This window comes from Phyllostomus discolor, chromosome 2, assembly GCF_004126475.2.
Source record: "Phyllostomus discolor isolate MPI-MPIP mPhyDis1 chromosome 2, mPhyDis1.pri.v3, whole genome shotgun sequence".
NCBI lineage: Eukaryota > Metazoa > Chordata > Mammalia > Chiroptera > Phyllostomidae > Phyllostomus > Phyllostomus discolor.
Genome location: NC_040904.2, coordinates 167774314 through 167798976, shown reverse-complemented (window position 1 = coordinate 167798976; position 24663 = coordinate 167774314). Strand labels below are relative to the sequence as shown.

The following is a 24663-nucleotide window of genomic DNA, read 5'->3' as shown; positions in this document are numbered from 1 at the left end:
TAAAAGAAAACTTCCCTAGTTTGGTGAAGAAAATAGACATGCAAGTCCAGGAAGTACAGAGAACCCCAAACAAGGCCCACTCTAAGACACGTCATAATGAAAATACCAAAGATAAAGATAAAGAGAGAATCTTAAAAGCAGGAGGAGAAAAGAAGTTAGTTACCTACAGGGGAGTTCCCATAAGACCGTCAGCTGATTTCTCAAAAGAAATTTTTCAGGTTAGAAGGGAGTGACAAGAAATATTCAAAGTTATGAAAAGCAGGGACCTACAGCCAAGATTGCTCTACCCAGAAAGCTATCATTTAGAATCAAAAGGCAGATAAAGAGCTTCCCAAACAAGAAAAAACTAAAAGAGTTCATCATCACCAAACCGTTATTATATGAAATCTTAAGGGGCTTATTTAAGCAAAAGAAGAAGATCAAAGCTATGAACAATAAAATAGTAATAAACATATCTATCAACAATTGAACCTAAAAAAACAAACTAAGCAAACAAGAATAGAGACAGAATCATGGATATGGAGAGCATTTTGATGGTTCCCAGATAGAAGGGGGTTATAGGGGAACCTGAGAAGAGGTGAGGGGGTTAAGAAGTACAAACTGGGAGTTACAGAATAGCCATGGGGATGTACAGTACAGTATAGAAAATGGAGTAGCCAAAGAACTTACAGGCATGACCCATGGACATGAACAATAGTGCAGGGATTGCCTAAGAAGGGGGGGTTGCGGGGTGGAGGGGAGCAAAGGGGGGAATATTGGGACAACTCTAATAGTATAATCAATAAAATATATTTTAAAAAGATAATATTATAAATTATCCAGTCCAATTCCCTAACAAACCGTGAGAATGATTTATTAAAGGTCGCTGAACTAATAAATGGCAGAAACAAAATTGAATTCAGGTCTCCTAAATCCAGTATGTGAGGGCTGTGGGGTTATGAATGAGAGAATGGGACGTAATGGTTTTTGTTATTCATTCAACAAATGTGTTGAACATTTACTTACTACGTGCCAGGCACTATTTTAGGTTCTGGGGATTCCGTGATGGTGATAGAGGGCGCGGAAGAGACAAAAATTCTCTGTCCTTGTGGAGCTTTCATTCTCAAAATTTAAGTAATTTGTCTCACCATCGTGGAAAACCTCTCAGTGCCCTAAGGAGGAGTGTTTGTGTTTGCTACGGGAGGGAATCCCATCCTTTCTCGTTCCTGTGCTATCTACAGCGCAAGGGCTGATTTACTGCAGCGGCCGAGAGGCGGAAACCTCGGGGGCGCCCTCTCTCGCCTCTGCACCTCCACCGCCAGGCCAGGCGGCGTTGGCTCCAGTGCGCCGCCTCATTTCGCTCTAGTCTGGGATTTAGCGCCCGCTTCTCTACCCAGTCTACTTTCCCGAGAACGGCTGGAGGACAGAGAGGCCAGACCCGCCGTAGCGCCATGCTCTGAGAAAGGACTGCGGGCGCGTGAAAATCCTTTCAAGGCAGTCGCGCTCAGTGCCTAGCGCCGCGACCTGGGAAGGGACGACCTCTCCCGGACTTGGGGGATTATGCAGCAAACTGCTCTCTCGTGCTTTCCTCAGAAATACTGCAGCCACACGCTCTTTCCAGCCTCAGCTGGGGACACTGCAGCTTTCCCTCCCCTCCCGCCCCTCCCGCAGGCTCACACACCAGAGCCCCACTGCAGCTTCCAAGCCATCCTCCCTTTTCTTCTCCACTTCCTGCTTGCCATGGCGACACACGTCATTTACGTGGCATGCGTCGCCTTGGAAACAGGGGAGCATCCGCGGCGCAGCTGGGAGACCCACCCCTGCCGCTCCTACCACACTCGCGGGCGCTGCCAGTTAACGGCCGAGGGGAGTCCCGAGCCCTACCCGCTACTGGCCTTGGTCTCGACCCGGGCCCCTCCGCAAATGCTTCTGTGACCCAGGGAATCGGCGAGCACTTGCTGCTCGTGGCTCCGAGAGGACGGCGCTGACCCGGGCGCAGTTCCAGAGGCGAGGCAGAGCAGGGCGCCTTCGCCCCGGGGTGAGCGGGAGAGACGTCGGCCCGGGGACTCCGCTCGGGTCCTCGTCCCGCAGGCTCTTCCGAGCCTCCCCGGATCCTGCTGCTCCCTCCGCCGAGGTTCCTCTCCTCACGTCGGCTCCCCGCCCCTCTCGGAAGCCTCCTCTAACCTCAGCTCCTCCCTGTCGCTCCGGGGACCTCTCCCCCTCCCCCCTCCTCCATTCCAGGAGTCGGGCTGGATCGGACCCACAGCGGCCACCGCCCGCTTCTGCCATTCAATGGAGGACGGTCTGCTGGAGATCATGACCAAGGACGGCGGCGACATGCCGGCACCTCTGGAGGTGTCCACCGTGCCGGCCGTTGGGGACGTGATCTCCGGCGAGTACAACGGCGGCATGAAGGAACTAATGGAGCACCTGAAGGCCCAGCTCCAGGCCCTGTTTGAGGACGTGAGGGCCATGCGGGGGGCCCTGGACGAACAGGCCTCGCACATCCAGGTGCTCTCAGACGACGTGTGCGCCAACCAGCGAGCCATTGTCTCCATGTGCCAGATTATGACCACGGCGCCCCGCCAGGGCGGCCTGGGCGTGGTCCGCGGCAAGGGTAGCTTCCCGGGCGCCCCCAAAGAGCCCGAGACCCCTTCGCCTGGAATCGAGGACAGCGCTTTACTGGGTCGCGATCCTGAGGACGAGGACGACGACGATGAAGAAGAGAAGGAAATGCCCCGCTCCTCCACACCCACTAGTCACTGTGAGGGCTCAGAGAGCCCCTGTGCCGGTCTCCTTGGAGGGGACGGGCCACTTGTGGAGCCCCTCGATCTGCCCGACATTACCCTGCTGCAGCTGGAGGGCGAGGCCTCCCTGTGAGGGGCACCGAGGGGCACTACTTTCCCGAGCTGGCTTTGGGTTTCCGAGTGCATGACGTGAGTGGACTGAACGGCGCGGTGCAGCACGCTTCCCTCCGACCGCTGCTCTGGGGGTCAGGCAGAGAGAGACTCCTTGAGGAAGGATTTCTAGGGTGAAGGACTTTGGGAGCATCGAGAATTCTTTCTGCCTAACCAAGCGAGACGTAGCAAACTGCGGAAAGGTGAGGTTCCGGGAGAGGAAGCGCCCATCTCTGGACTCCTATCCATCCCCTACCCTGCCCTTTCCCCCTCCTCAGCCAACAGGAGAACCCCTGAATTGTGTAAATAAAACTCTGCTTTTTCTATTCTGAAAAAGGACTTAGCTAGGACTATGGCAAATAGTCTCTAACGATTTACCTAGAAATTAAGGAATTGGGGCATTCTGTTCTGGCAACAGAAAATTTCCCCTTCTGCTGAAATCCAAGATATTCGGCGCTCTGCAGAAGCCTCTCCCCTCACACAGATCTTTGCGGCTGCTGATTGGTAAAGGAGGCTTGAGGAGGGAACTGCAGCCCTAGGAATCTGGGAGAATGGGGTTCCCAGGGCTCCTGGGCTAGGAGGAGCTGGCTGTGAATGTGCATGAAGACAAATAGCTCAACCTCTAGGATTTTGCATGCAGAGCGGATCCTGCCTTGTCACTGACTACATCTGGAATTGCTTTTTCCACTCACTGGGACTTAGAGAACAAAGAGCCCAGTCCACAGGCAGAGACTTGGGGGTTCTCAGCAACAGCCCAGATTTAGGGGACATTTGAGGGGCTCTTGGGGGCCACATCCAAAAACTGTCTCTCTCCTGGCTACACCCGCTTAACTTCAGTTCCTTTTCCTTTCGATATGTCCCTGCCCACTGCCTCTCGGTCTGGCTTCCATGTCTTGTGTGTGTTACGTGTGTCCACTTGTGTAGTAGTGTGTGAGCCCTGAGGGGCAGGGCGTGTTGCTCTGGTTTTAGGTTCAGGGGGCTTCAGACCCTTCTGTGAGCCCCAGGCTACCATGGCGCTTACCCCTCTCCTTCCCTCTTTCCCCCCACAGTCAGGGCATGCAGCATGTGACTGTCCTGAGGTTCTTAACTGATGTGCCTCCCACCTCCTCAAGTGGTGACTTTGTGTGCCCTTCCTCCTCCTCTGTGTAGTCCCTCTCAATGCTTTTCTTGGTGTTAACCTTAATAAAGAGGCATCATCTCCCCTTCTTGCCTGCTGGTACTAGGGGGATGTCAGGGTTGGGCTTCTCGGCTCACTGCATGGACCAGGGCTCAGTGGGAACTGCAGGGACCACATCTTCCCTCCTCTCTCCTTGCTTCTGGTTCCAAGGAGATGACCATACCTGCCCTAGTCAGAACAGGCATTGCCTACGCTTCTGCTTTCCCTTCCACCCTGGACCTTGACTCCCAGCTGGACTGGGAAAGGACAGGGTATGTGTTGAGACTCCCAAACTAACAAGGGTTTTTTAGTAGCCAGAACTCCAGATGTGCAAGAGACTTCTTTTCAGTGAGCACCTGACCCCCGAGAGATGATTTCTAAACCCGAGTCCTGAAATGCCCTGACACCTGTTTCATGGGAGGGTTCAGGAGGGGGTATTGTTTGTGAGGGATTGCTGGGGATCTCCGAGAGCAGAGCGACACATCACAAAGGAAACTGCAATGACTGCCTCAGGCCTCCAGTGGAGAATGTCTTACCCCGGGGAGCTTAGACTGACATCATCTCTCCTCGGCTCCCTTGGGCTTCGGAGATTTCCCAAGGCTGCCCCAGAAAATCTGGAAGAAGAATGAGCTGGGGGGTGGTGTGTGTGTGTGTGTGTGTGTGTGTGTGTGAGCTTGCTGCTGGTTGCTGTGGAGAGAGCTCTGGAGTCACGGATCTGGGCTTGAATCTCAGTTCCAGCACTGATGAATGCTTGAGATTTAGATTCTGCATTGTGTAAAATGGGGACAAAAAGTTTTGGGGGAGAAAAATATCTAAGGCTCCTGGGAAGTCTTGTGCAAATGTTATTTGTCTTATATGTAGTTCTCTTGGAATAGGGTGGGTGGGGGAATGGTGATGACTGACTCCTCTGGGAAAACAAAATGACCTAGAGAAGGTTCTAGAAGCTCTCTGTTTATATAATCTTTCTCTAAAGAACTCTTATCCTTCAGGATAGTCAAATAAAACAGGATGATGAGATTTCTGAGCTGACATAGGCCTTTTTATTTGTTAAAAGTTATGGGCCAAAAAGTTCTTCAAGATGACCAGAGGAAGCCTGGGTTGTGCAGTGTTTGGGGAATGTGGGCTGCGGCCTTTAAAGTGGGCCGCTAAAGTACACTGGTGGGGCAGCGTCCCTGGGAAGAAGCGGGGAGGTAGGTTCCTGTTATAGTTCCAGTATTTAGCACCAATAACAACAGTGATAGCTATCATTTATTGAGCACCTACTGTGTGCCAGACACTGCTCAATTTTGTCTCCCAACCACATATGAAGTAGGCACTGTTGCTATTTTCACATAACAGTTCCAGAAACAGACTCCAAGCCTTGCTCAAGGTCAGACAGCTAGTACTTGGCAAAACCAGGACTTAAACCCAGGCCTTCTGACTTAAAGGACCCCTAGATTGAAACCATGCTGCTCATTGCTCTATTATTTGGATCATCAGACAAGGAGATCCCTTATTTCCCCAATCAAGAGTAAGAGTCCTGAAAAGGAAACAATGTTCGTTTTAATCACTTTTTACCTTCTCAGTTGGAACATGAAATTGCATTTCAGGTTTTGGTTAGTGACCCTTCTCAGAGTCCAGCGGGTGATAACACAGTAAAGGCACCAAGAAGATGACGTTTTAGACCTGTTCCTTGAGAGGAGGATGCTGATGTCCCCAGATATCCCTGACACAGCTCCATTCTTATGCCTCTTTCCCATTCTCTGTAGCTCAGACTCTTCAGAAGCTGCCACGAATCCCCTTCCTATGCTCACTGTCATAAATGTGTCATCAGCCCCATAGCCCAGGCCTCCTAGAAGTACTCCACCTATTCCTTCCAAGCCTAGATAGATATAAACACCTCCAGCTTTCTCTAGCTTTCTTCAGTCACCTGCACCAGCACTGCATAGGGATCCAGCACGGATTAGTCTCCCACGTCCTCCTCCCTCCCTACTGTCTGCCCCCTCTTGCATTTCTCCTTTGAAATGGTCCTGATTAGTGAGTTTCAGGTGAGGTTCCTAACCAGGGGTTCATGGACAGGGTCACTATTGATCTTCAAAGGGCCATAGCCCCTTAAAATTGAATGCAAAAATTATGTAAGTATGTACATTCCCTGAAGAGAATATCTTTTATTTAAACTTAATTCTTTTTTTTTAAGATTTTATTTATTTATTTTTAGAGAGGGAAGGGAGGGAGAAAGAGAGAGAGAGAAACATCAATGTGCGGTTGCTGGGGGTCATGGCCTGCAACCCAGGCATGTGCCCTGACTGGGAATCGAACCTGCGACACTTTGGTTCGCAGCCCGCGCTCAATCCTCTGAGCTACGCCAGCCAGGGCTAAACTTAATTCTTAAAGGTAAGAATTAAGAGTAAAAGTAAGAGCCCTGGCTGGTGTGGCTCCGTGGATTGAGCACCAGGCCTGTGAACCGAAGGGTCGCCAGTTCAATTCCCAATTGGGGCACATGCCTGGGTTGCAGGCCAGGTCCCCAGTGAGGGTGTGCCAGAGGCAACCACACATTGATGTTTCTCTCCCTCTCTTTCTCCCTCCCTTCCCCTTTCTCTAAAAATAAATAAAATCTTTGAAAAACAGATACCAGAGAAGAAGTGATTCTGCCTGAACTAGTACTATACTGAACTGGCAATATGCCCTTGCCTCCCGGGGCCTCCAGAGTATTTCCACTGAATTGAAATCCTCACATGAACCTGATTACTCATAGCCCACTCAACAAGTTCAGATTATCTTGACACCCGTTCTAATGTGCTAAGGATCTTCTAATACTCACACTCTCACCTCTCAATGGTAAGAGAAATCTCTAAGGGCTAGCTCCTAATCTCAAAGTGCAAACACACACAACTCTGTAGAGATATGCTACAACTTTAGCCTGGCACAACTAAATTCTGTTCCTGAGAAACAGTGATTTCTCGAAGAACTGCAATGTGGCCTACATAAATCTGCCTCAGCGTCACCGCAGAGTGCGGTCTCTGCTTGGTGCGTACAAGGAAATAAATCGCTTACCCAGAAGTTTCCCCAGAAATTAGGAACAGTTCTTTCCCAAATATATGTAAGTCTATCCTTCTTGCAAAACAGAAAACTAATTGTATCTTTGAAAAGACAGATTTTCCTAGTCATCTTTCCCCATCTACATGCCTAGGAATAGAAATTCAGCCAAGATGCTCTGATACAATAAGAAATGATATAGAAGGACAAAAGGAGTATTCTTGACTCTTTATCCCAGATACCATACCCCTTCCCCAACTCCCTACCCCCTTCTAGAATATTCCCAGAGGTGAATTCCCTTAGAGAAACACAGCCTTTCTGCTTGGAAGCACTGTGTTTATAGAAGGAAGCCTGCTCTGTAAATAATGCTGTGATGGTGCCACCTGGTGAGGAACAGGAGCATTACAAGGGAATCCTCAAAAGGCTTGAAATTTATGGCTTTCAATTCGGTGAGCACTACTAAATGCTTTCTAAAGGCCTGGCTCTCGGCCAGGTAGTGAGTGGTGGGGACGGAAGAGGAAATTGAATAAATAAAATGTATTTGAAGAATATAACAACCAACTGCAATAAACTAACCAGTCTCCTCCAGCCCTTTACACACCTATAATCCTAAAGATGACTCTTCCTAAATCACAGGTCTGAACATTCATTCTCAGGAATCTGCACCATGTCCCCCTTATATCCTGAATTAAATATAAAATCCAGTGGTTGGGGGGAGTTGAGGTCTTTCCTAGTAAGGCCTGGAATATTTTTCACCCACACATTTAATTTCCCAGGTGCATCTTCTAGCCACCCTCTCATCAGTGGGAAGCCCCTCCCATCCAGTCAGCTAGCAATGACTCCCAAGGGCATCCCAGCTCTGCTACTCTCTGAATGGGTGGACTGGATAAGTGCCCCTGGCCCTTGATTGATTTCTCTTAGTCTTCCCAAGAGAAACACATCTCTCATTCAGAAAAGGGACTTCCGCAGCCTTGGTCACCTGCACCAGCTTCTCCTGGGGTGTCCCCCAAGGCTGTTTTTACCTCTTCCCTCTCTTATGCTACCTGGAAATGGGAAATTCCCAGAAGAAAATATGCAAAGCTTTTTATTTCTAGGATTAAGTTTCATAGCTTTCATTAAATTCTTAAGTCTGTAAAGCCAAAGAAGTTAACAAACATTACAGTCCAAAGATGCTATTCACCACGTACCAGAAATGCTCATTTTTCTGACTGATTTTTTGCTCATTCTCTTTACTCTTCCTACTCCATTCCATTTCAGCCAGTTGGAATCCTACCAGGTCTTTGAGCCCTTTTCAAATGCTACTTCCTTCATGGAGCCTTTCCTAATGTGGTCTCTTTCCCCTTTAAATGCCTCCATTTTTTCTTTTGCATTTCTATTTTTCTTAAAAAAATTCTCACCCTAAGATATATTTTGTGATGTTAGAGAGAGAGGAAGCAGAGCAGAAAGAAAAAGAAAGAGAAATGTCGACATGGTAAACATTCATTGGTTGTGTCCCACATGCACCCTGACCAGGGATAGAACCCACAGCCTTTTGGTACACGGGATGATGCTCCAGCCAACTGAGCCACCCAGGCAGGGCTACTTCTATTATTATTTATGTGCTTGTCATTCCCCCGTCCAGAGTATGAATATCTTGAGAGCTAGAACTGCTCTCTCATTTTTATGGTCGCTGAAGTATTGACCTTATTTTGACTTTAAGACACCATTGATTGCACATCATTACTTTAGAAAATAAGTTTTAAAAATACTGCCAGTTAAACTATCACTATGCTTTCTTATCATTTACATTTTAAAGTTTCCCTCTTATTTAAAGAGCTCATGTAGACTTATTTAGAAATAAAGCCTTTATGTGTTGCTACAATGTACACAAACTTAACTCAAAGTCGTTATAGCATTCTTTTAATTTCTTCATATTGAGCCTGACACTCCTGAATTACTTATTGATTCAGAGGTGTGGATGTCTGTTCTTTTCCATGGATTTATATTTTCTGGGCTACCACAGTGTTAGTAAAGCAGCATTGCTTAGAGAGAGCTTCACCATTGTCTCTGGGGATTTCTCCCAGGTCACAACACCTGTTCTGCGAGAGTTAAAGCAGAGATTTCTTTTATCTTGCCAGAGTGTTCAAGGACGATGTTCAGACAAGAGTAAAGTCTAATCCATTTAAATGATGTTTAAATAGTTAATTAAATGAAATAGCAAGGGCTTGTACATTTCTAGTCATGCCACCAGAATAACACCCAGGCCCAGGCATGTGCAGGCGATGACAACTACGTCATAACTGCTGCTTGGCTGACAGCAGTTGTAAGCTGACATTGAATATTGTCTGTAAGACACACCCCACTTCAGAGATGTTAAAATGCATGTGTGTGGCAGGGGAGGGGGGTTCTGGAATCAACAAAATCAACAGTAACAGACTTTTCTCATAGGCAGAAAATAGATATTTGAGTCACAAATATGTAATGAAAAATTTTAAGACGTTAGAGCTAAGAATAAAAATAATATGTCACTGTCCTGGCTGGTGTGGCTCAGTGGATTGAGTGCTGGCCTGCGAACTGAAAGGTCGCCAGGTCACTTCCCGTGAGGGCACATGCCTGGGTTGCGGACCAGGTCCTCAGCTGCAGGTGTGTGAGAGGCAACCACACACAGATGTTTCTCTCCTTCCCTTTCTCTTTCCCTTCCCCTCTCTAAAAATAAATAAATAAAATCTTTTAAAAATGCATGTCTCCATCTCTTAGAATCTTCAAAAATGTGATTGCTGAAAGAGAACTTAGAGACTGCCATGTCTCAGAGATCTGATTAAATTTGGCCCAAATTTAACCTCCAAAATCTGAGAATTCCACAGCATTTCATATAATTTCTACAATGTCCTATGGTTTATTTTGCTTTTGCTCCCCCCTGCATCCACACCTGCATCCATGCAAACTGCCTTAGCTGACTCCTTATCAACTCTAGGATACATAAAATAGCCCTTTCACTGGTTTCATATATAATTCTACTAGTCATTTTAAAATTTTTACTGCAGACTTGAATAAAAAAATGTAGAGGGGAATGATCACAAGGAAAGTTCCCACTGAGGACTCTGTGCCTTACACAGCCCCTTTGCCCTATCCTCCTGTACTCCTCCTCTTGCCTACTCAGAAGAATGAACAAATTCCGTCTCTTCTTTGAGAAAAATAGTTCCTCTCACATTTAGTCCCCCTGGTTGGGGAAACTTACCTTATTTCTACCACTTTTTAAAAAAGTGATACTTTATAAGAGTGCTTTATAAAATATAGCCTTCTTTTAAGGGGACTTACAGTGAATAAATATTTCATTGCATAAATTAAGGAAATAGATGAGATGACACACCCAAGGTTGTGTAGTTAATGACAGAATCAGGACCAGAATCCTGTTTGAATTATATAGATCAGTGAGTCCCCTACCCCCTATTAAATGGTGCTGCACCTTACTCTGCTGTGAGTGGTTACAGTATGCCAAGGAAAGTTTAGGGTGGCTGGGATTTAGCTTTGGGAATACAAAGGGAAAGTCAAAATTTCTTTTAGAGCATGATGATAAAGGGCATCCAAGAAGAGAACCGTGACGGAGTCAATCTGCCAGCAAATACTTGCCAATCGCCTCCCACGCACTGGGCAGACTCCAAGCAATCGTGGTACCTGCCCTTAGTTTATTACAGTCTACTGATGAAGGAATGACATGTTCTTGAATTGGGACAGAGTGCTTCTCAGAAGATTGAAGGCAAAAATCTGTTTTCTGTTAGCATTGTTAACTGAATTAAATGCACTTTAATATAATTTAATTTACTTTAATGTGGGGATGGTGTGTGTGTGCTTGTGGCCAGGAGGTGGGCATGACAAGATAAAATGAAGATGACAAAAGTTTTAAAAACACTGAGAAAACCCACAAAATTTTATACTCCAGAGGACATCGAGTATGACATTGGATGAAAAGCAGTAGCAGAGCTGTATCCTGCAATTCTCTGGAAAAAGTAAGTAGAAAGGGGTCAGGGGCGGGGAGTACTTAGGCCTCTACGCCAGTGCACATGCTACAGGAAGTATACAAATAGAACATGAGACTTTATACAATGAGGAAAATTAAAACTCACAGATATAAAGAAACATGGAAGGATGGGACTCACGCCTGAACGTGCAATGGGAAAGGCGCCATACATTTTTCCAAAGAAACAGAACTGAGTTCTGATGTGCAACTGGAAGAGCATTGCCAGTCATGTGACACATACCGCATGTTTGCGGGGAACCCGCTTCTGAGATTGAAGCAGCTTCTTTGCTGTGATCTACAGAAAGTCAGCCCTTGCCCCCAGCAGTTCCAAAATTTAAAAAGGAAAGGAGAAGCGAAAAGGACAGGGGTAAAAGGAAGAATAGAAGGGAAGAGGTGAAATGAAGTAAGTAGGAGGAATAAAATAAAAAGAGAAGAAAGTAATAGAAGGAAAATCATAGTAGCCCATTACACCACAAAGTTAGTCTTGTACGGGATTATATATCCTTGGGAATGGAAACAAGAAAGAAATTATTTAAATGAGGCTAAAAGAGGAGACAAGAAGTGATGTCATTATAAAATTATGTTAGAGCCAAAACGTAAACTGGATGATAGGTCCCAGGAACAAGTTAATGAAAATAGCACAAAGCCAAATTCCAGAAGTGAAAGGAAAGTTAATTTAATATGATATAATCCTTCAGAAGGAAGAGGATGGCAGAGCAGAGCTGCAATCCTGGATCCAATTCTGACCCACAAAATGGAATTGGTTAGTGAAACGAGAGTGAGGAAAATCTTGAGAGAAAATAACTATGCCATCTTGGGTCTTCCTGATAGCCAAGGGGAGAAGGAGAGAGTGATGAGAAGCCTGACATCAGAGAGTTAAAGGATATGGTTTTCATAGCCTGTCATCCTGTATTCTAGGATGCTATTACATCCTTGTTAGTTTCAAACAAAGCAAATATTATCTTTATTCTGTCATCTGCCTGTTAACTTTGCCCCTGGTGCCTTTAGCAGAGCATAAATCTTTTTCTTGTAGTCAAATTCTTCATTTTTGCCTTATGTTTTGTGCTCTTGAAAGTGTTGCAATGTGTGCATTACTGTCTTAGCTATACCTACTCTCTGCCTGAAATCTCTAAATCTCAGTTCATTGGAGAGGTTCCTGTAATCCTTCCATCCACTCCTCCTCATTGGACTCCAGAGTAATTGCATTGGCTGAATTTCAGCCTTAAGAGAAACCCATCTTCCTTGAGCCTTTTCCCCCATAGAGTCTCAGGCTATGAAAACCATATCTTTTAACTCTTCAAAGTCAGGTTTCTCATGACTCTCACCTTATCCCCTTGGCTATCAGGAAGAACCAAAATGGCATAATTACTTTCTCTCAAGATTTTTCTCACTTCCATTTCACTAACCAATTCCATTTTGTGGGTCAGAATTAGATCCAGAATTGCAGCTCTGCTCTGCCATCCTTTTCCTTCTGAAGGATTATATCATATTAATTAATATATGAATTCCTGCAATTGAACAGGTAAAAGACATCAATTCCCCCAAAAAGGTACAAAAGAAATCAATAGGCAATTTACAGAATAGGAAAAAGCTAATATGCATATGTAAATTTAATAGAAATCATTAGTGATCAATGCAAATTAACCAACAATGAGATAGGTGTAAACTGTTACACCTATCAAACCAGCAAAAAATAGAAATCTATATAATTACAAATGTCAGGGACATGGCAATTTAGAACATTATGCTGTTGCAAGACTGGTTTTACCACTTCTGGAAGGCAGTCTGGCATTACTTGGGCACATTACATGTAAGATTCATTCACTATAGCCAGGCAGTTCCTCTCCTACGTCATATAAAACACATCCTTTACAAATCCAGAAGGGGCTAAAACGAGAACGTTCCTTGCAGGGTTATCTGTAGTGGCGAGGAGTTGGAGTGAAGATGTGTGCATCCCTGGGGGTTGGGCAGGTGGCCCATGAGGAGTGCCCACCTCGGACTACTAGATGTTCATGTGGAGTAACAGACTGGATGTTAGCATCTGGCAATGTGGATGGAGATGGAACACAGTCTTAGTGAAAAAACTGAGACATAGTAAGACATAGCTTGGTAGCTTTGGAGTACATTTAAAAATAAATGCCTACGAAAGAACTATTTTCTTAGAACATATTTAGACAGAAATGACACATTAATCACATTAGAAAACTGCATATTGTGTGGGGGTGGTAATGGGAATGGAGATAAAGGGTATAAAGATAGAAAGAAAGAAAAAGAAAGAAAGAAAGAAAGAAAGAAAGAAAGAAAGAAAGAAAGAAAGAAAGAAAGAAAGAAAGAAAGAAGAAAGAAAGGAAGGAAGGAAGGAAGGAAGGGAGGGAGGGAAAAAGAAGAAAGAAAGAAAGGAAGGAAGGAAGGAAGGAAGGAAGGAAGGAAAGAAAGAAAGAAAGAAAAAGGGAGGGAGGGAGGGAGGAAGAAAGAAAGGAAGGGAGGGAGGGAAACAAGAGGGGCTTTGCTTGCAGGGACCAATGATGGTGTGTCGTGATGTGTGTGGCTACCAAGTTAGAACCATGGCCCCCCCCCCCCCCCACCACTACCATGACAATCAATGCAGCGGAGCTGGATCAATTAAATACCCTGAGGAGTATGATTGACCCAATCCTTTGAGGAACAAAAACTTCAAAACAAAACAGCAACACAAACACAAATATATCAGCACCTAGAACTTGAAAGAGAAAAGCTGGAATGAGGAAAATCTTGCAAAAATACTGAGCAGAATGAGTTTGTTATTCCCACTCAGAAGTACAAAGAACAGATAAGTCTGATGTTCAGCGCAGTGAGGTGCTGTTTACAGTTAGAAGGGAGAAAGTAACATTTTTGGAAGCACTGACTTAGATGTTTGAAACACTTCATCTAATTTAATCCTTGTAACCACATAAAGGTAGATAATGTCTTAGTTAAGACTTGTTTGGTTGCAAGAAATAAAACCCCATCTGTAATAGTTTTGAGGCAAAAATGTTTATTATAGTGATGCAAGTTTATCTCACAAAACCCAAAAGCAAGAATGCAGCTGACCAACGCTAGGGCGGTCGCCATCTCAGACCCTTTGTCTGGAGATGTGGTCTTTTGCCTCTGCTGTCCTCTGACTTCAACCTATTCTCCCTGCCCGCCAAATTTCTTTGCTTTTTCACACATGAAAAAGATAAGTGTTCCATAGCTTGAGGGTCTGCCTGTTCCAGCCCAGAGTGACTATCCCCATTGCATACCAATTCCAAATTTCCAGAAAAGGGTATTTAATTGATCCAGCTCCACTGCATTGATTGTGGTGGTGCTGGTGGTGGTGGTGGTGGTGGTGGGGTGTCCTACGGTTCTAACTTGGTAGCCAGGGCTCACCCCTGTGGGCAGAGAAGAGTGTTCTTGCAGAATGGGCAGTGTGCCATAGCACTCTCTAAAATGTCTCCCACAGCTAACTGGACAGTGGAACATTTGACAAATGAATGAATGACTGAATGACATGACACAGTTCTGTCTAACTTCAAAGCCCAGGCTCGCTGTCCTACAGCCATCTGTTCCATTTCCTCTGTAAAAGAGAATGTTCTTGTATTGGGGTATTCCCAGGAAAGAGATGGCTTACTCAAATTAGGATAGTTTGAGGAGGGTTTAACAGGGGATTATTTACAAAGGTGTGGGCAGGGTGTGGGGAAATCACACAGGGGATACAGTACCCTGAATCGCATATTACAGGGGCTAAGCCTGAAAAGGTCTTGGAAGATGGCAGTTCCAGAGCTTAGAAATGGAGAACTGTCCTGGGTTTCTTTCCCACAGTTTTGGCCTGGGCTGTGGTAACCCTAGAGCCAGGTCCCTCCCCCTCCAAACACAGGTAACGGGAGATGGCAGCTCCAGAAGTTGGACATACTTAAGAGAACTAGGTAGAGAGGGCCAGCCGACAGGAGCTGAGATCTTAGCCAAAGGGACTCAAGCGAGCTTGCCACAACCCCCACAGGGAAAGAAACAGAGCATTAAATACCTCAGCCTCACACTCCCACTGCCTTTTGATCTTCTGCCTGTTACTCATTGATTGAACCCAATACAGCGCCAGAGGTAAGGGGATCTGTTCACTGGTCCATGCGGGCCAGCCTCTTAAACCTGGAGCTGGGTGAAGTGGATGAAGAACTAATCTGAAGAGGCAAACGGACACCTAGGTCTTTACACTGGAAAATAAACAGACATGTTTATGTGGCCAGATTGGAAATCCAAAAAGATGATATTTAAGGGTGTTCCTAAAGGTTCCTGGTGTTTAATTTTCCTGTCCCGGGTAAATCACATTTATCTGAATTAAACCAAACACTTCGAACACTTCGGCTGAAGTCGGTAACTAATAATAGGTGCCTCAGGGGCTTGCCTGGAGGCTCAGGATTCTGGGCATTCCTTCACTCCTATCAGTACACCTTTGCTTTTGTTTGGTTAATACATCAGGATTCCGCTGAAGATTTCATCGCGGAAGTAGCGCTACAGCGCCTCCTAAGGCCAGGTATGGTGCTTAGGACTAAAAAAAAAAAACAAAGACAAAACAACAACAAAACCCCAACAACAACAACAACAACAACAACAACAACAAAACGCGGGGTCGGGGTAGGGGGTAGACAGAGAAGTAAGAAAGTACAGTCGTAGGAAAACGCACAGGTTCTGAAGGGAACTCAGAAATAAACCCAGAAAGACTTTCTGGAGTGGGTAATCGGAAAGGGGAGGTAAGCAAGCTCAGGGAACATTGCTGTTGTCTGAAAGAGATTAGAGGAACCCAACAGTTATGCAATTCTCTAAAAGGGGGGTGAGGGGCTGGCTGTCACCTGGAAAAAAGTAGGCTAGGGATCGGTGGACAAGACTGGGAGCTATGGTGACTCCAAGTATTTGGCAAGATCTCAGCTCAGGCCGGCCTCCAGGCTTGCTCCGCCCCCACCCCCACCCCATCCCTTCCTCCTCCAAAAGGGCGCGGCATTTCAGCAATTCCACTGGGAAGGGATCCCAAACCTCCAGTGCGCAGGGGTCTGCCCAGTCTCCCAAAATAGCAGGTGGGAGGTGGTTTCTGTGCGGCTGTAGCGCAATCCCGCCGGGCGGGGCGGCCGTGGAGAGGGCACTCATTGGTTGTCACAGCGGTGATCCGAGCGGCCTTGGAAGGCTGATTGGCCACAGATTCGTAGCCGACCACGTCCTGCTCGTTTCCCCGGTGTAATTGGGTCAGGACCACCTTTTGGGTAGTTTGCGGAGCCGGGATCGCGGCAGTGAGAAGGGACTGGGAAAGGACGTGCATTTCCTGGGAAACTTCTGGCTGTCACAAAGGTTTTCTCGGTCCCCCGGGCCTCTTCTTGTATCTCCCGGGCCCTGGAACCAGGGCAGATGCTGCGGCAAAGGGAGGTGCGTCCAGGGAGGCGGCTTCCACTGCACGAGAGCCCTCCCCTAGCGTCCGTTCCGCCCGGCAAGAGTCTGGGACCATGAGCCAGAAAGCACTCGCCCTTGAGACAACGGTTGTAAGGTCACAAAGCCTGAGTTTTCCAGCTTTCCCGTCCCTATTCACCCTCCGCCAGCCACGTCGAATGCATCATTTTAACGACGAATCAGGCAGTTCTGGCCTGGAATTTCTCGTCCCCGGCTTATAACTCCCATTCCCCCATTTTCTGCCTTACAATTTACTGCTTATTCCTTAAAGCTTAGTTCTAATATCACCTTTTCGGCATAAGGCCAGCCCCATTCTTCCGGACAGTTACTGGACCTCCTTAGGAGTGCTAGCTTTGGAGATGGGGCCCAGTCAGAGTTGCGCTATGCCGTTTGAAGTGCGGTGTGATTCTGAGCAAATCACTTAACCTCTATGAGCCTCATCTTTGCTTCTCAAAAATGAAGGTAATGCTAGTACTTAGAGGGTTTTGTTATGATTAATGTAAAGCTATCAGACCATAAGTGCTTAATAAATGTAAGCTGCTGTTATTATCCAATGTTCCTTGTATAGGCCTCTTAAAATGTTTGCCCTTTGTATTACCATTATTTGGTTTTGTCTGTCCTGTTAAAGCTTTTAAAAGCTAGAACTGTGTCTCATTTATGATGTAAGCATACAACAATGCTGGGCATTTAAGTGTATATCATGAAATTATTTCTCATGAAACTCCTTTTAAAGCACCATTTCCTCTCCTTTTCCTTTATTCCTTTCCTTTTATTTTTTTCTTTCACTTTTTTCTTTTAAAGGCTCGTTGAAACAGTAATTTTCAAACTTGGAGAAGAAGTTGAGGCTCTAGGAAGAAGAATAAGCACTCCTTTTGCTCTCTGTGGTGACTAAGACGATGTTAACATCCCCCTTTACACTTGACTAACTTTAGACAGGGTTCTTCTTAACCACAGGCCCCTGACCTGTCCTTTCTCAGAGCATTTACTTGTAATTGCAGATCCTTCTCTGCCCCTTTGAAATGTACATACATCTCCTTAAAAAACCTATTGCCTGTTTTAAAACACAGGGAATGTTTTCTCAAGGACCCGGGGGCTATCCCTTCAAAATGTAGTCCTAGAGGAAGATAGCATGCCGATTTCCTAGTCTCTGTGAGATGGTAAGAGACTGAGTTACTTTCCTTTGGGGTAAGATCAATCGCCACACACAGGTAGGTGGCCTAAGAAACCCTTCCTATCCCACCCACCAGCCCCTGAAGCTGTAAAAATCTCAGCAGAGTTGAGTTCAACCTCCTATTGGAATAGCCTTACAGTCTTTCTTGTCTATTTAACTTTGGTGCAATTTTTCTTTGAAAATGGAAATCTTTAGGTTCTACATGTATTGTTTTTTCTTGATTATAATGATGTCTCATTTCTTCCACTTTTCAAAAAAGTGCTTCTCACATGTCCTCTGATATCAGAGGTTCACCAATTTGGACTCAAAAAATAAAGATTTGTGGAATGAAGCTACTGCTCTAAGTCCTTGCAGACGGCAGCATATGATAGGAGAATGTGGAAAGGGTAGTACATCTATTTGAAGGCATCTTAAATAGGTGTGTTCATCTTATTGGTACCCGTTCCCTTTTCTTTCCTATCGGTTATGAAATGAGCATGAGAAGATGCAGTTTTCAAAGGAGGAAAACAGCTAAGAATATAATACCCTTCTTAAAGGATCCTAGGTTTTGTTAAGAGCAGCTAGAGGAAACCGGGGAGGTCAGGGTCGTAAATAGAAAGGCTTCTGCAATGCTGGAGGTAGTGTGAAGAGATAGTCCTTAAAGTGCGGGGAATGAAACAGGCCCATTTAACCTGAAGAGGTAAGGTGGAATGGGATTGAGCTGGCATGAAATGCAAGAAGATCAAGAAAAAGGAAGGCAGTAGGGAGAGGGGAGTTATTTTGGGGTATGAATAAGAGGAAAGGAAACTGGCCCCTGAGCAGCTTGTTAGTCACTTACTACTTGGATCTAAAGGAAAATACCAAGCAGTCAAGTTACTTAAAGGAATTAAAGGATTTAGGAGACAGGGTTTTTGACACACTAGCCTCTTCCACCTGCCCTTCCCCAATGACACAGAAGCATAAACAAACCGAGTGCAGTGTCAGCGATTTAATGCCGCCACAAGTTCCCCCACAAAGGCTAGTGGGGGCTAAGAAGATAGACTTCACACTGCTGGTCCTTCGTTTTTCTTCTTTTCTCTAACTGACCTTTCTTAATGTCTATCCTGCTCCCTAATTGTCTTTTTCTTACTTCTTCCCCTATTTTTTCTCATATGGAAGCAGGGTTGATGAGGGAATATTCAGGATATGAGATTAGAATGTGAGAAAGAAAAGCAGGCTGAAGTGATTAAGTCGAAAGAGAAAAAAGTCTAGTAAATGTCTGTGCAAAACAGGCTGGGAATAGCAGGTTTAAGCATTATACAGATAAAATGAAATGGAATTAAGTGCACTTGTGTATTTATAAGATCCCATCAAATGTACTTGACAACTGTACTTGAACAGCAATAAAAAAATAAAAATAAAAAAAGATCACCAATAGGGTCTCCCAGGTCTGATCCTAATAGAAAGGAAGCTATGAATGTCTTTTCCTGGACATTTCGGCAGTGGATAGTTACCCAGCTATTGGGACAGAGGAGTCTTCTAACTAGACAGACTCTGCCTGGGCTGGGCTGGCCCTCCCAAAGGCCCTCATCATGGCCTTTTTCATTTCCTTGTTTTAAAAACCGTATATGATAGCGTTGCACATGGGGGTAATGATGGTGTAGAAGGAGGAAAAAAGGCTTGTCTTGGTCATGGCCACATATGCTGCTGGGGTTCACATAAGAGAACATGGCCGAGGTGTAGAAAAGATGATCACAATTGGATGGGAGTCGCAAGCAGAGAAAGTCTTCCCCGCGCCTGAGGAGGAGGCTCTACTGAGAATGGAGGCCAGGATGCGGGCACAGGAGATGACAGTGAGCACCATGGCACTGAGCACCACCACGGTGGCATCAGCAAGAGTCACCCTCAGACTAAATGGAGGGCCTCCACAGAGAGGGTGATCATTATGGGAGCCTCACAGAAGAAGTTTTCTATGTAGTTTTCTCTACAAAAATGGACCATCAGATCATATAATCAAGCAGGATGCCATTGATCAGCCCAAAGAACCAGACACTACTCACCAGCCTCACACAGACATGCTGGCTCATGCTCTGGGCGTAATTAAGCAGGTGGCAGATAGTGGCATAATGATCATAGGTCATAAAAGCCAAGAGGACGCCCTTGGCCACACCCACACCAAAACCCAACTTCTGAGTCCAGCAGGAGGCAAAGGAGTGTGGTTCTTGACCACTAGGTGGATCAGCATCTTCGGGATAGTGGTGGTGATTAGTCAGATATTCAGGAAGGATAGGTGGCCAAGGAAGACATACCTGGGGCTGTTAAGTCTGGGGTCTGTCCACGTGATGAAGATGATGAGGCCATTCATGGCCGTGGCAAGGCTGTAGAGAACTGGGAAGAGGGCAAAGAGCGGTGCCTGAGTGGAAAGAGCTCTGCTCAAAGCCCACAAAGATAAACTTTGTCACTGTCCTTCCGTTCCTTAGATCCACCATCTGGGCCTGCTTTCAGGAGGGAGGACAGGCAAAGCACAGGTGAGAGAGCTGTGTATAGGTGTTACCTACTTGTATAAAAACAGATTGCGGCAAAGGAATGAAAAAGACAGGCATTTCAGTAAACTCACATGAGTCAACAGTGTTGTGGGCACTGAAAATGCCAGTGCTGTTGTAGGCTGCGATTGTGGAACTGTATTATGAATCAAGGGACATTCTGTTGTACTTTGTGTGGATCAGGCTGTACCTGAAATATTGCATCCAGTCTGGGACCTCTATTTTAAATGATTATCCACCAATGGGATTGTGTTCAGAGACAAGGTGGTGAAGGACCATGCATGTGACAAACTTTGAAGGAAACTAAAGGGAAGACTCAGGGAGAATCTGAGAGGTCCCTTTAAATGTTAATGGTTTTTCCATCTAGAAAAAAGAATTTCTTTTTTCTTTTTTAAAAATAAAGATTTGTGTTTATTTAATTTAGAGAGGGGGAAGGGAGAGAGAAAGAGAAGGAGAAAAACATCAGTGTGCAAGAGAAACATCAATTGGTTGCCTCTTGAACTCCCCTAAATGGGGCCCAGCCCGCAACCCATGCATGTGCCCTGAGTGGGAATCGAACCAATGACCTTTCAGTTTGCAGAAGGATGCCCAACACACTGAGCTACACCAGTCAGAGTGAGAATTTATGGGACTTTTTCTGTTTAATCTCAATGAGTAGAATTTGAACCAGAGAGTGAAAATACCAGAGAGCAAAATTACTGATATTTCTATTTGCAAATTTTCTATGTTCTCTTCATTATGAAAATAATGCTTGTTTTTTGTAGAACATCTGGAAAATGCCAAAAAGTAAAGCAAAAATAAATAAGTACAAAGAATCACCCACAGAGAAAAACCACATCAAATTTTAGTTTATATTTTTCCAGTAATTGTTTTTCTATGTTTAAGACCAACACAAGGCCTGAGTGGAACCTGCCACAGGTACTTAAGTGTCAGAGAGAAGTGTATCTTCAGGAAGAAATGCAGCAATTACAGCTGATTGCAGGTGAGGGAATCAGTTACTAGTCCAATAGGGAGAAAGTAAAAAGGATAAAAATTCATTTGATGACGAGAGGACTGGGGACAGTTGCATTACATCCCACTTTACAGCCCCAAATAGTTTATTCATTTAATAAATGAGTGCTTATGCCCTGGCGGGTACGGCTGAGTGGACTGAGCGCCAGCTTGCAAACCAAAGGGTTGCTGGTTTGATTCCCAGTCAGGGCACATGCCTGGGTTGCAGGTCAGGTCCCCAGTAGGGGACACATGAGAGGCAATCACACGTTGATGTTTCTCTCCCTCCCTCCTTTCTCTAAAATAAAAAAATATATTAAAAAATTAAATGATTGCTTACCATGTTCCATGTATTGTGCTAAAGGCCAAGGATATAGATATAAAATCATGCATTAGAACTTCTTCCATGACCTCATGGGGGTTATACTATATCCCAAGTCATTAGATCAAGGGAATGAGTAACAATATAGAGAATCCATATAACATATGGATAATATTAACAAGTACACATTTATAAGCAGATATATTTCAAACTCTATCACCTCTATAGAGGGAATGTACACTTTTGAAGGGTTATGGAACATTTGCAAAATAGTGTTGATACAGTAGAGTATTGATATATTAGATGTAAAAAAAACTTCAAAAAGCCAAACAGTGCAGAATATATTCACCACACTATAGGCATTAAAATTCTTAAATTTCTATATAAAGGAGATTACTTGAAACTATGTTTATTTTCTCCCCTTGAGGTATAAAAAAAAGATTATAGGGGTCAGTTTGTGGAATTTTTCTTAGTAATATTATTTATTATCACAGTGTACTCATTAAATACCTTACAAATTTTTCAATTATATCCCAATAAAGCTGAAAAAAGAATGTCACATCCAAGGGGAAAAAATAGTATTTGTTTGTTGTTTTTACTTTGAGAAAAGGTGTAAACTCTTGCTGAATATTTTACATTTAGAATGTATTGTGTGGGTAAGTTGTAGATAATATTCTTCTGATCAGCCGGCCACCAGGGGTGTCCTGCAGTTGGTGCATGGCCGCAAGACTGCTGGAGGGAGAGTGAATGCGGAAATCCAGGCTGTGCTCCATTCACCAAGCTGTGCCCCTTGGTGAGGGGCTGTGTAAACTCAGTGGAAGTGCTGCCTTTTTCTAATCCTTCCCTGAGGGGGAGTAACTTTTGGTAATTAGCTCATATGTGTTAGGGAAGCCCTGCTGGTCAGGAAGATCTGGCCATGTGAATATTTAAGTTTCAGCACTTAAAATTTTTGACTCATGGGATTATTGAAATCTTAAATGAATAATAAGAAATAAGTTTACATTCCTCTGAGTGGGTTTGAGGAATAAAAAATTAATAGTCATCTTTTCCTAATGCAGTGTTACTCGAAGTATGGTCCACAGACCAGCAGTAGCAGCATCACCTGGGAACTTGAAAGAAACACAGGGTGTTGGGCTTCACCCTAGATCTGTGGAATCATAAACTCCGGAGCTAGGGCCCAGAAATCCCTCCGTGTGATCCTGATGCATGTTAATCATTGAAATCTATTGGTCTAATGCAGGGGTGGACAAACACCATGGCTCTCAAGCCAAATATAGTCCACTGATTTTTAATCAAGTTTAATTGGAACATAGTCACACCCATTTGCTTATGTATTATTTGTGTTTGTTTTCCCACTACAGTAGCAGAGCTAAGTAGTGGGCACAGAGATTATATAGCCTGCAAATATGGTTGTCCGATTTAGCAAATAAAAATATAACATGCCCATTTAAATATGATTTTCAAAACAATGAACAATTTTTTATTATAAGTGTGTTCCTGGGAATGTTAGTAACACAACACACAAAGCCTAAAATACTTACTGTCTGAGCCCTTTACAGAAAGTTTGCTGACTCTTGCTTAATGCAATGATGTTAGAGTGAAAAAAGCAATGAAAGAAGACTTAAACCTGATCACATACCTGGGATTCTGGGGTGCTGAGTCCCAAATACTTCCTTCCCTAGAAGGCAGCTCAAGCTAAAAGATCAATCTGCCTGGGATGGAATGGCAGTTGGTGCCACTTATTTTTCGGTCTATTAAATTGAATATATCAGTTGCTTTTCCTTTTGTAAGTGCCTGGTGTTACATATGTTCAATTAAAATCAAGCAGATGATTTAGAAAGATTGTCCAGTTCATACAGAAGCAAGTCTGTGACAACAACAGAACTAGGCATGGTTATAAAAATAAGCCTGTCCACTTAGAAACTGATAACACAAAAAGCCCTTTGAAAATAACTTTGAGATCAAAAAGGAAGTTAAAGCAATTATAGACTATCTAAAAAACTGATAATAGAAGTATTAAGTAGTATATATTAATAAATACTACACAGTTATTTGTTATAGGAAAAGTTAATAGCCTGAAATACTTTCAAAAATATATTTTATTGATTATGCTATTACAGTTGTCCCATTTCCCCCCTTCATTCCCCTCCCCCCTGCACACCCTCTCCCACCCACATTCCCCCCTTTTAGTTCATGTCCATGTGTCACAAGTTCTTTAGCTTCTACATTTCCCATACTGTTCTTGCCCTCCCCCTGTCTATTTTCTACCTACCATCTATGCTACTTATTCTCTGTACCTTTTCCCCCTCCCTCCTACTCCCACTCCCCTGTTGCTAACCCTCCATGTGATCTCCATTTCTGTGGTTCTGTTCCTGTTCTAGTTGTTTGCTTAGTTTGTTTTTGTTTTTGTTTTAGGTGTGGTTTTTAATAATTGTGAGTTTGCTGTCATTTTACTATACATGTTCTTTATCTTCTTTTTCTTAGATAAGTCCCTTTAACATTTCATATAATAAGAGCTTGGTGATGATGAACTCCTTTAATTTGACCTTATCTGGGAAGCACTTTATCTTGCCCTTCAATTCTAAATGAAAGTTTTGCTAGATAGAGCAATCTTAGATGGAGGTCCTTGCCTTTCATGACTTGGAATACTTCTTTCCAGCCCCTTTTTGCCTGCAAGGTCTCTTGAGAAATCAGCTGACAGTCTGATGGGAACTCCTTTGTAGGTGACTGTCTCCTTATCTCTTGGTGCTTCTAGGATTCTCTCCTTCATTTTTATCTTGGGTAATGTAATTATGATGTGCCTTGGTGTGTTCTTCCTTGAGTCCAAGTTCTTTGGGGCTCTCTGAGCTTCCTGGACTTCCTGGAAGTCTATTTCCTTTGCCAGATTGGGGAAGTTCTCCTTTATTATTTGTTCAAATAACTTCCACTTGTTGCTCTTCCTCTTCCCCTTCTGGTACCCCTATAATTTGGATGTTGGAACGTTTAAAGATGTCCTGGAGGTTCCTAAGCCTCTCCTTGTTTTTTTGAATTCTTGTTTCTTCATTCTTTTCTGATTGTATGTTTTTTTTCTTCCTTCTGGTCCATTCCATTGATTTGAGTCTCAGTTTTCTTCCCATCACTATTGGTTCCCTGTGCATTTTCCTTCATTTCAGTTAGCATAGCCTTCATTTTTTCATCTAATTTGCAACCAAATTCAGCCAATTCTGTG

General features: G+C 44.3%; 3 protein-coding genes across 4 annotated transcripts in view; 1 reads left to right on the top strand and 2 right to left on the bottom strand.

Moving 5' to 3' along the window:
• The window catches only part of ASB8 (ankyrin repeat and SOCS box containing 8), a 36959-nt gene extending 34866 nt beyond the window's left edge, over positions 1 to 2093 (bottom strand). Inside the window, exon 1 of one of the 2 annotated variants that reach the window (XM_028531750.1) lies at positions 1864 to 2093. The gene's annotated coding sequence lies outside the window, so the exon portion shown is untranslated. The remainder of the gene's footprint in view (positions 1 to 1863) is intronic. The other variant, XM_036019118.1, reaches the window with a different exon arrangement.
• On the top strand, positions 1687 to 4082 carry CCDC184 (coiled-coil domain containing 184). The gene has a single exon (XM_028531754.2). The coding sequence runs from the start codon at positions 2272 to 2274 to the stop codon at positions 2857 to 2859; it is 588 nt and encodes a 195-aa protein (XP_028387555.1). The 5' UTR covers positions 1687 to 2271; the 3' UTR covers positions 2860 to 4082.
• Positions 4083 to 19111: 15029 nt separating this feature from the next.
• On the bottom strand, positions 19112 to 20561 carry LOC114513058 (olfactory receptor 10AD1). The gene is given in 7 exon segments (XM_028532161.2): positions 19112 to 19263; positions 19265 to 19344; positions 19347 to 19532; positions 19535 to 19606; positions 19609 to 19815; positions 19818 to 20023; positions 20025 to 20561. Coding segments are annotated over 7 exon segments (936 nt in total). The 5' UTR covers positions 20090 to 20561; the 3' UTR covers positions 19112 to 19143.
• Between the last annotated feature and the right edge of the window lie 4102 nt (positions 20562 to 24663).